This window comes from Crocodylus porosus, unplaced genomic scaffold, assembly GCF_001723895.1.
Source record: "Crocodylus porosus isolate Cpor-Errol unplaced genomic scaffold, CroPor_comp1, whole genome shotgun sequence".
Taxonomy (NCBI): Eukaryota; Metazoa; Chordata; order Crocodylia; family Crocodylidae; genus Crocodylus; species Crocodylus porosus.
The window spans coordinates 25655274-25666914 of NW_017728912.1; the positions used below are offsets into that span (position 1 = coordinate 25655274).

Here is an 11641-nt window from a genome sequence, read left to right on the forward strand (position 1 = left end):
AGAATAATTCTACTGTGCATTAGCGCATTAGCGTGCCTTTTGCTGTGACTTGCTAATGCACAGTAGAATTAGTCTACTGCGCATTGTCTCATATAGATGCACCCTCTAAGAATAAGTGAGTTCCTAGGGTGAGCTTCCCACTGGCCGTCCCAGGCTCAGCATGGAAATTGTGTAGACAGGCCCTTCAGCTCCCAAGTCACTTGGGTGCTTTGGGAAATGTTATTACTGACTTTGTCATGAGCAAGTCATCTTGACTATGGTACAGTGTTTTCTCTGATAAGGGCTGTGCCTTAGCACTTATCTTTTATGCACTGCTAGCATCTGAAAGGGCAGTAGGAAGAAGCAGGCAGCCTTAACTTGAGCTGGGAATGATCAGTGTACATCGGTAGAGCTATGTTGACTTAGTCCAAATGAGTATCTGGCCCATGGGTTCATTTCCCCAGTGGGTGTCTGGTTTATCTGTGTATGGGCAGAGGAACATGTGGTGACCTCTCTTGTGTACAAAAACCATGTAGAATTTCACCCAAGGGATCCACAGAAAACAGAATCAGCTTATTTACCCCCATTTATAATTAATGCAGTAGATTTTCTGGTGCCTAACTTGTACACCTAAACTGGAATATTCAATTATTCTTAATCTTTCTCTTAAATCAATAATGCACTCAGGGGCATGTACTCTGTAGGGCATTTAAAGGCAAGGAAAGAGAAACACTGTAGCAAGTATCAGTATCTGAAATTGCAGTTGGAAGCTTTGGAAGTAAGAAACCAAATGCTATTCCAAAGTCTAAGGGAGTTCTATAATTAGATTAATAGGACTGTGTATGGAATACAAAAAACATGTGTTTTCCTAATAAAGGTTTGGGCTGGCTGTTCTGCGTAATCAGCAAGAACAGAGTGATACGATCAGAGAAAACAGTACATATATAAAATATTAACGGCCAGATTTTCAAAAAAATCTCAGCTTGCCTTTAGACATTGGAATGAAGCAGCTGCATTTTCAAGAGCTGTTCATCCAGCAGCTTCCACTGAAAAATAAGTGGGTGTTGACCCCATTAAAATTCTGGTCCTATGATAGTATTTTTACCTTTGGTGTGAATTACCAACTGTGCTATGTACATAAAATAAATCACATATAACAATAGCATTCCTACATTTTCCTTCATTATTAAGAGCCCTGTGTCGTTTGCTGAACCATTTTCACAATTCAGTGGAGGCAGAAATGAAAACTCGGACTCATAAAAAGTTAGACACCTTTGCAGCCATTAACAGCCCGTCATCTGAAGTAATGAGCATACTGTTGTGGTTCGCTGACCTCTTGCTTTGTGCACAATAGTCCATGATTTCCTTTATGCAGCTGAGAGATGCACAAGATGAAAAAGGGCATTATACCTAAAAAATGTTTTGCCTAGAGCAGAAAATTCAGCTTATTCCAAATCAGAAGGTTGAGAGTGCGTTGGACTACAGATCTAACTTTCCTCCAGGAGCTTGCCTTGTGCAAGTACCAGCATCAATGCTCCATTACTTTTTGTTCAAAGCCATCTGATTATTTTTTAGCTGGACAGCTTGCTTTATTTTCACCCCCACCCTTGCCCTGACTGCAGAGGTTTTTTGTGACGTGTAACAGGGGGACACAGGCTCAACATGCAAGCCAGAAAAATATTCTGAAAATCTTTGCCCGCTTTCACCTGAGAGACAGCAACCAACAATCCAGTTACCTTCTCTAAGGATTTCCTTGTCCAGTTCTTTTATCTAATGAATGTGAACAGTGAACATTTTGGGCTACGTTTCAAAAGAGCCCAGTTTGGCTCCTGAAGCATCCAGATATTCAAAGAAGCTAGGTGCTGCTTTGTGTTTGTTGAGAGGTGAGAGGTGTTGTCATGTGTCTAAATGAGACACCTTAATGTGCAGTGGACCATTCTACTGTGCTTTAGTGTGTCATGGCAAAAGCCATGCTAATGCACAGAAGAATTACTCTAATGTGCATTAAATGTCAAACAAATGTTCACCTTTGCTACCATGTATTAGCACAGCTACTGCACCTTTATGTAATACCTCATGTTAGAGATACTAAACTTAATGCGCAGTAGCAAAGGCACATTAATGAATGTGTAGACATACCCTGTAATCAGTAATCTTCCCTATGGATGAGATTTTCGGAAGTACCAGGGGACACATTTATACCACTTCTGTAGCCCACTTGAGAGCACTGCCAAAAAGCACAGCACAGCTCCTCTCCTCCAGCCTCCCATGCACCAAACACAGAAATAAGGCTGATGCAGGAGTACCCCTGCAAGTAAGTACTCGCAAGTACATCAGACTGAGGGATCAGTCATTGTGAGCTCCCCCTGCCTCATTTACTGGTTTGACACACAAGGAACAGGAGTAGATGGGCAGGACTTCACTTCTTAGCAGAAGCACCATGGAAGCAGTAGTGACAAATTCTAAAGGTGCTAATGCACGTGCACGGAGGCTGCTTCAATGTGAGGTAGTGACAGCTCGTCGGAGCAGATTTGATTAATCAATTCTGCTGGAGCGTGGTAATTATTGTGCTCCAGCAGACTCCAGTGTCATGTGTATCAGCATCCCCACACTGAAAAATGGTGATGGGGGTGCTTTAACTAAAGCTCATTCAACAAGATTTAGTTAAAGCACCCCCACTGCCATTTTTCAGTGGGGACACTGATGCATGTAACACTCTGGGCACTTTATAATTAGAGTGGCTTTTGGAACCACTTTAATTAAAGCATGCCCCCTCCCCCTACACCTCCTGGACTAGGTATATAAATGCCCTCAGTGACTTAGGAGTTAAGGTCTTATTTACTTTTAGTGCAGTTTCCTCTCTTAAGTACCTTGGAGTCCTTTACAGATAGGGAATGTAGATTATAACACTTCCCTTATGAAAACTGCTCCATGGACTGATAGGTTGAAAATTGAAAAGATATCAATTGAAAACTGATAAGGAATTGATACAAATTCTGATATAAATTTAAAATCTTATAAATTTATATCAGAAAGATATAAACTGGTCCTTCCTCCCAAACATTGTGGTTCAACTTGTCCTATTAAAAATAAATAAATAAAAAAGAGAAGGGGTATGGTATAACCCTTTATATTCAATTTACCTTTAGGTAAAATAGAAATTTTTTATTCTACATTCTGCTTTACTTTATGTCTTTATAGTATGTGGACTTTCCAAGAATTAAGCAGAGTTAATTCAACAGAATTATTCTTATCAATTATCTGCCAGTAGTCTTGTAAATCATAAGTAAGATTACTTTTCACTCCCAAAAGTTCATCACCTGCATTTCTGGCCAGACTGATGGCTGGTAAAGTCTGAACTGCAATCCTCTAATGAATTTAATCATTCCTATGATATCAATGAGCCCTCTAGGATTTTTCCTAATTCACTTACAAAGCAAAATGTCTTAGATAAGAAGTACCATCTGCATTCTCATTGCAACCACACATTTCTGTTTTGCTGTTGGATAAAATGAATAAAGCTTAGATCTCCAGTCTTATGTGAAATTAAACCAAAAGTATTTGCCATTCTTTTGAAGCCTTCACTAAATTCTGTTAAGATTGTCAGCAGGAGAAAGAAATGGTTTAAACTACTGGGTAGGTAAAATCAGATGTTTTAAGTTCAAACAATTTTCAAAACTAAGAGGCCAAAACTTGGCACCTAAATTCTTAATTAAGCTCATAAATCAGTAACAGTAATGTTGTATGCTTAGCACTTTGGGAACTAAAGTTGTTTTTTGTAGGTATCTAATTATGGATTTCAAAGGCAAAAATGGATGTTATGTAATGAACGCCTTTTGCTTTTTGATGGGATTTAGGGGGTATCTTCCCTTTGTGACTTTAAAAATAATCCCTTTAGGGACCTAACTGGTTTTGGTATCTTGGCTTTACTTCATAAAAGTAGGAAAGAGGTGTTTTGTTACATTTCCTTACACTCCCATCTAAAAAAGCACATCAGTCTCTCTTGTTGGATGCGAGAAAGGAAACTGACTGAAGATTTCATGAATGGAATTTATTTTTTAGTAGAAATTTTCATGTGTGATAGTTTCAGGCTCAACTCTTTTGGCACAGTGGGCATGTTGGCAGTGTGGCCAGTTGCACTAGACACTTGATGGCTAGGACTCTAGATTCTAGCCATCATACTACCACTGGTGAATACTGTTGGCCGAGTCACTTCACTCTGGGTCTGTGACTTCTCCATCAATCAAAAATGTGGGATAATAGTACTCACAACATTTGCAAGGCACTTTGAGATCCCTGGATGGCAAGAGCTGGGTGTTAGTATAGTTATTTGTTTGCAGTACGTAGGGGTTATTAAATACAGGGATCTGCCTGAATTAATCTATAGAACCAATGTGTGCTTTCTTCATACAGGGATTTGAGGCGGCTTGGCGTGACACTTGTTGGTCACCAGAAGAAGATAATGAACAGCCTTCAAGAGATGAAGGTCCAGTTGGTGAATGGGATGGTTCCATTGTAACTCGGTTATAAAGTCACTGCCTCAAGTGAACAACCCTGCACTTTGTAAACTAGCCCTGAGATTTATTTTAACAAAAAAAAGGGGGGGAGGGGACAAGAATCAGTGATTTATATAACTGAAGGACATTGGCCTCTGCCGTGTAATTTATAATCAGTGTTTGACTAAACTTTTCCTTTCCTTCCTATTTGTGTCTTCATTTTCATGAAGTAAATATAACGTGCATGGAACATGGAAATGGATCTACTGTACATGAGGTTAACCATTTTCTTATGCTTCAGCAACAAAAAAGCCTTCCCACCACACTTTGTCTGTACATGGAATATATATAGCACCTTTATATACTGAAATATGGCAGCACATGTTAATACTTCCAAGGACTTACTTGAATGGAAACGTTTTATAGCCATGTATGGGCTAACAAAAGCTGCAGTTTACTGAAGTTTACTTCAAGTCTTAATTGTCTACAGAAGTGTATTGAAGAGCAATATGATTAGATGATTTCTTGATAGATATTTTGTTTTGTAAATTAAAAAATGCTGTTACACAGCATTAAGTTATAGAGACTAGTGTATAAACATGTTGCTTGTTCAATGGCAAATACAATACAGGGTGTATATTTTTTTCCCTCTGTGTTATAAAGTAACTTTTAGTTTGCTCTTCTGTGAAATGAATACATAATTAATATGTATATATCCTGTACAGTTTGCTACACACTCGGGTACAAGATTTGTTTTAGGGGTTTTCTTTTCTTTCCTTTTTTGTTTTCTTCTTTATGCTACCCCTTTGCTTGTATTTTTTCTGCTGTTCAGTTTTAGAAACACATAAAGCTTTCAGGAGTTTTAATTGCATAGATGAAATAGAAAGGGTGCATTTAAACAAAAGACTATCCTCCTATTTTTTTCACTGTAAGACCTGAGGACAGTAAGAGGACAATTTTCAAAAACACAAATAGAAGTTACCCATTAAACTTCTCATTGGCTTTCAGTGATAATTTGGCACTGCATTTCTCTTTGTGCATTTGAAAATTTACCCTTATAACTGATCCCTCAGTAAGAGTCTAGTCTATGTATAGGATTAAATCTGCTTTGGCATTTGAAACTTTTTAGTGGTGTCTCTGACAGCCTGTTTCTTATAGCCGTTCATCCTGCTCGACTGTCACAAATTCCCTTTACTGAGGCCCTGGAAATACCTTTTCAAGTGAAACGGACACATGGACACCAAAGAGTACATTTCCAGCCAGTTGCAAAGAGATTTAATTGCTTTAGTTCATATTAAGGAAGTTAAATCTTCCTGTGCAGCATTGAGATTTTCCTCCCTGCTAATCCTTCCTGAATATTTTTATTCCAACATTTCCACAAAACATGGATAGAGAGCTAGTGCCAGAATGACCGGTACAGTATAATTAGGGCCAGAGTCTTCCTCCCATTCTGATCTTGTTGCTTCATATGGTGACTGAAAGTTAAGACCCTTATTCAACCAGGAACTTATGGATATTCCTAACTCTCTAGCCACATTCCTAAAATTATGGCTATGCTTAGTGACCTTGTTAAATAGGAGCCTAAGACTATAATTATAATCCTAATTAGACACTCTGATTTAATAGGTTTTATTTGTGGGCTGAATGGAAATATTTCATTCTTGGAGTTCTTATGAAAAGTTCTTGAGCAGCACAGTGTTCTGAGCATAAACTTATTCTGGAAGGACTGAGAATAACAGGTAGAAAAGCATGGTGTACTCTGACCCAGTACTTTTCTCTATGCTCAAGAATCTGTTCTAAGTGGAGCCAACCACTGGATCCCACAAAACTGAATGGGATGTAAGTGGCATATAGTCATTGGGCACATTTACAAGTACATTAATGTGTATTTTCTAATGCGTATTTAATTGTGTACCTCCAGTGTGAGTGCATGAGGCTGCTTTAATGAGCAGTAACAAATGTGCATGGTTTTTAAGGGACGCTTAATGCTCAGTAGCCTATTTTACTGTGCATTGGTATAATCACATGCTTTTTTATGTAATACATTAATGCACAGTAAAATAGGCTACTGTGCATTAACCTGCACAGGTAGATGCACCCACTGTTTCTAACTGAGACTCTAGGATATACTCCCTGGCTCAGACCTCTTATCTAACCACATTTTCCCCAGGATACAGGATGCTACCACCAAGCTATCCTAGACTTTGAAACCAGTACCTCAGAACACCTGACTCCCACCAGCTGCTTCATACATGGTCTCTCAGATCACTCACATTTTACTTGTTTCTGTGTTAGTCCTAGAGAGGACACATGCCACTAAAGCAAGGAACACAGACATAAGAAATAAAAATAAGCCACAGAAACTTTATTTTTGAAAGCATTCAAGAATCACAGGTCTTTGAAAAATAGAAAAGAATCCCTGAGACAACTTCCCCCTAGTTGGATCTCATCTCTGTAAGCCCAAGGTGTGATAGCATTTCAAGCCAGGCCCAGTCTTCCCTGCCCTCTCAGTTCTGAAAGCTCTTTGATTCTACACCAATGCTTGTCCTCCAGTGCAGGGGGCAGAAATCCTTCATGTGTAAAATCTGTGTCTCCATTTTCCAAAGGCTTAGCTGAAAAATCATTGTTCTACAGATAGTGGGTCAGTGTTGAGAGACCTAAAATTGATAATCTAAATCAAGAAGCTTAAGAGAGTCCAGAGAAGAGCTATGCGCATGATCAGAGGTCAGGAAAACAGACCTTACAATGACAGGCTGAGAGCCATGGGGCTCTTTAGCCTGGAAAAGCGCAGGCTCAGGGGTGATCTGATGGCCACCTATAAGTTTATCAGGGTGACCACCAGGATCTGGGGGAACGTTTGTTCACCGGAGCGCCCCAAGGGATGACGAGGTCGAACCATCAGAAACTACTACAAGACCGTTTCAGGCTGGACATAAGGAAGAATTTCTTGACTGTCCGAGCCCCCAAGGTCTGAAACAGCCTGCCATCGGGGGTGGCTCAAGCACCTACATTGAACACCTTCAAGAGAAAATTGGATGCTTATCTTGCTGGGATCCTATGACCCCAGCTGACTTCCTGCCCTTTGGGCAGGGGGCTGGACTCGATGATCTCCCAAGGTCCCTTCCAGCCCTAATGTCTATGAAATCTATGAAAATGACCATTGTAATGGTTTCCCCTTACTGGTCCTTGAACGGTGTATCAAGTGTTCATATACTGGACAGGGCAGCTCTCTGGAAAGCACTCCAGTCCCCTCACCTTGGTTTTAGCACATGGTATCTAACAAATGATACAAAATGGAGAACCTACTGCAGGTATAGATATATCCCACTTTGTTGCAAAGACTGGACACTGCATAGCTCAGGAACAAACACAGATATGAGCTGGATTTGATAAATGCAATGGAATAGACTACTAATGAAAGCTTGTATGTATAGAATGCCACTGCACTACTCAGTTCTTGATTGGAACTGGATTTCCATTGGCACACTCTAAACTACTGAGGCTAGCATTTTCAAAGGAGCCAAGAGGAATTAGGCACCCAACTCCCATTGAAGTCATATTTGAAAACAATGAAAAGCCTCATTCAACCCAGTTTGCTGTGGTCTTCACAATAAGTCATTAAAAAAAAACTAGTAAAACCTTTTTTTTTTTTTGCAAAAATCTTGTTGTTCTAGTAAAAGATATCATCTCTACTATGAGTCCTGATTGCCAGTGTTGTAAAATGTACTCTAATGATATCGAGCATTTGTCATTATTCAACCTCATATTAGTTCCTTATGGAGGGCTGGATAGAAAGCTGCAGCATTTTTTCTGAAAGATATTATCAGCAAAATCCATTTTATTTTCCCATTATCACATTTGCAAAGGAGATCCAAAGTGTATCTAATCTGTTGCTTGAATTAAGTCTCTCATTTTACTCATGCAGGAGTAAATATCTGCAGGCTTTTTTATTTATGTATTTTTAATTTCCCTTTTTCTAAACTTCCTCAAAGCTCATTGATGCAGATTCTAATACAAAAAATATCTTAAAAATAAATAAGGATTTTTTTCAGCTGTAGTTAAAAGATTTATGAGCATAAATGTCTGTTGCTTTCAGCAGGATGTTTTCTCCTAAAACCATAGAATTCCTTGCAAACACACTTTGTAAAATTATTCACCTAAAACCCAAAACCCATCTTCCTTCTAAAACTGCCAGTTGCTCCTCACTGAGATATGGGCAGGTCTTGAAAGAAAGGGGAACCTTGAACACAAATCAGACTTGAGCAAAAAAGAAGTGAGCAGATCCTATCCCTCTGCATCCATTTGCTCCCAGTATGTCACCAATAGGAAAAGTACCAAACTCATCTATAAAGGTGAGAAATAAAAAAACAAAAAAAACCCAAACAAACCAGTGATGAATTGTGCAGGGAGCTTTTGTAATGCTCAGGGAGACAGCAAAACAGAAGTGAAAGGTTTGACAAATCTTGATGGTGTGATTTCCTGTCCTATTGTTTCATTTTTGTCAGCCAGTGGGCCACAAAGGGGATAAAAAAAAGGAAAAATTGAGGCATAACAATTTCTGCACATAAAGGAGATTTGTCAAATAATAAATAACATTATTAGATCTGTCAGTGGAACCGTTGTGGGATTATTTGTATCTCCCTGCCTCCAGTACTTTGTAAAATAATCCTTAGAAATACAAACAGTAGCTTGTTTCTTCTCGGAAGAATCATTCAATTGCCACTTGCATCAGTCAGTTATACTTAGAGAGATTTTGATTAGCATCTTCAACAAGTTCTCCTCTCTCTTTTCTGTCTGTTATCTTCAGTCGCTCATTAACTAATGGAGTTTATTAGATCTCTGTGCAAAATGTAAGGAGCATTTTTATGGGTTTTGAAAATTAAATTATTTTTGCCATTTGTGTTTTTCAAATACATATGAAGTGGATTTTGGATTTGCCACATTAAAGAAAGAATTATTTTCTTGCCATAGAGTAATCAAGTACTGTGTATTAGATGAACCTTCAGAACATCTTTATGATTAACTAGTAGTAAATGGAAAGCCCTTAAACCAGATTGCATTTGTAAATAGATGGGTGCCTCTTAAATCTTCAAATGAATAAAATCAGATTTTGTATTTAACTCAAGCACTTATGTTGCTACAAGTCTGCTTAAAATAGACCCCAAGTAAAAAAAAGGAGCTAAAAGTAGCTAAGTAGACACAAATGGGTCCTCAGGTCAGGCACTACTGGTCAGGCACTATTTAGGCACCTAAATAATTGGACAAATTTTCCAAATTCTTGGGCAGCGAAGAGTCCTGGTGGCATTAGGGAGAGAACAGCTGTGCTTTGGAAAAGCAGACAGCTTCTCAGGCACCTAAGTATGGATTTAGGGGCTTAACTTTAATCTCTTATTTTTTTCTTTTGATGGACTTTTCAAAGGCAGCTCTGGAACTTACTTCTGTCTTCCCTTTTAAAACTTCAGCCTCCAACCTTGGCCTATGTACTTTAATTTCCTCCAGCTGAGATGGCATGTCCTACAAAGCACAAGCAGAGAAACTTACCTTTGGAAGGTGTTTTTCATTGTAATACAAGAAAGGGTAGCAAGTAAAAATATATAGGTTAAAATCAGGTATTAGAGTTGGGATATTGTACATAGTGTTATGCAGTAGAATGAGGTCACATTAATATTTTTCTGATTTTGCTCATTCTAAACTTAGGGGGGGAGAAGCTAAGTACTTTAGTTAGCTGTCCTTGCTAGTTGTGTGCCAGATATTTAAACTTAAGAAAAAATAAATTGTTAGCTATGTTAAAATGGTGATAGTCAGTAATTAAAATTAAGTTGTTAGCTGTTCTTGGAGTTTATGCCTAGGGTAACTCAAAGCAGCTTGCTTTTCCAGCTCAGTTACCCAGCTGGTTACATAGATTACTTTTTTTCCAGTTCATTTTGCTGCTAATTGTAAGAATTTTTTTCAAAGGGACTGATAGATACTGATAGATAAAACATTCTTTTCATGATGCTTTTTTTTTCAGTCTACGAAAGAACAGGTCTTTCTAAGCACAGCTTTTGTTTAGAAGGACATCCAGGGATTACTGGGTTATCATTTGGAGAAGTGATCTAATCATAAAAAAGGAAGACTGATTAAATAATCAGCTGTAAACTTTATTTATTCCTTCTATATGTTAACAAAAAAATGATGAAGGTGAAAAAGTTGTGTCTATTCGGTGTTGAATATAAAAATGTAGAGGTCCCAGTGGTCAAGAAATTGTGAATCCTTAGACTGCTGTAGTTTTGCAATTAGATATTAAGAAGTGTGTGAAATACCTAATAGCAGTCTGAGAGTAACATTTAGTTTCAAATCCTTTTTTAATATATTCTTCTGAATCCCGTAGGGCAGGCGGGTCGGGAGCTCTTGTATTAAACACTGCCAAAATAGGCATTAAGCTCCATCCCCTGCGTAAGAGTTTTAACTCATAGAAGGCTTAGCATTGCTGTATTTATTTCCTTTCTTTTTTTCTTTCCTTTGATGCTCTGTGTGCATTTTGTTTGTGTACATGTTTTTGTAGTGTAAGATATGAAATTTTATATTTTTTCATAAAAATAAAATTCTTTGAATAACAGTTACATCCAGTTGTGGACCACACCTGCACTGTTGTTACTTTGTTTCCATTTAAAGTACCAAAGTTTGGCCCCAAATGCTAAATTACTGTCCTTAGCACATGCTCTCACACTTGCTAGCTCATGATTTTTCTCTCAAGTTTCACAATTTTTGTTGTGTTTCTCAAAGCTCCAGCTCCTGGAATCCTATAATTACCTGAGAATCTCAGCTACCATTTAAAATAAAAGTGTGCTTCCAGGTTAAAGAGAAAAATAACAGGTGAACCGTAAATGATCAGAAACCAGAAGGAAAATAAAAAAAAAAACCTCCACAGTTTTTTTCACTCATGATTTTTAAGCCAATTTGGGGGGAAGGGGAGTTTGTCTCATGGCATTGCAATGTTTCGGGTTGGCAATGCTGTGTTGTATGTCCACCTACCAATCAAGTTATTTATATTACTCCTATACATAGTGTTTCGGAAGACATGGTGCACTTAAGGCATCTTGTTACAACTCCAGAGTTGTAAATGTATGCCCTACTGCAGACTTATACTGAAGACTGCTCACTGTTGAACCAGCTGTAGATGGATA

At 38.3% G+C, this 11641-nt stretch overlaps 1 protein-coding gene across 1 annotated transcript in view; it reads left to right on the forward strand.

Moving 5' to 3' along the window:
- The window catches only part of EPHA5 (EPH receptor A5), a 305046-nt gene extending 300377 nt beyond the window's left edge, over positions 1-4669 (forward strand). Inside the window, exon 17 of the mRNA XM_019534208.1 lies at positions 4393-4669. Within this exon, the coding sequence (XP_019389753.1) occupies positions 4393-4509 (117 nt within the window). The 3' untranslated portion in view covers positions 4510-4669. The remainder of the gene's footprint in view (positions 1-4392) is intronic.
- Positions 4670-11641: the final 6972 nt, after the last annotated feature.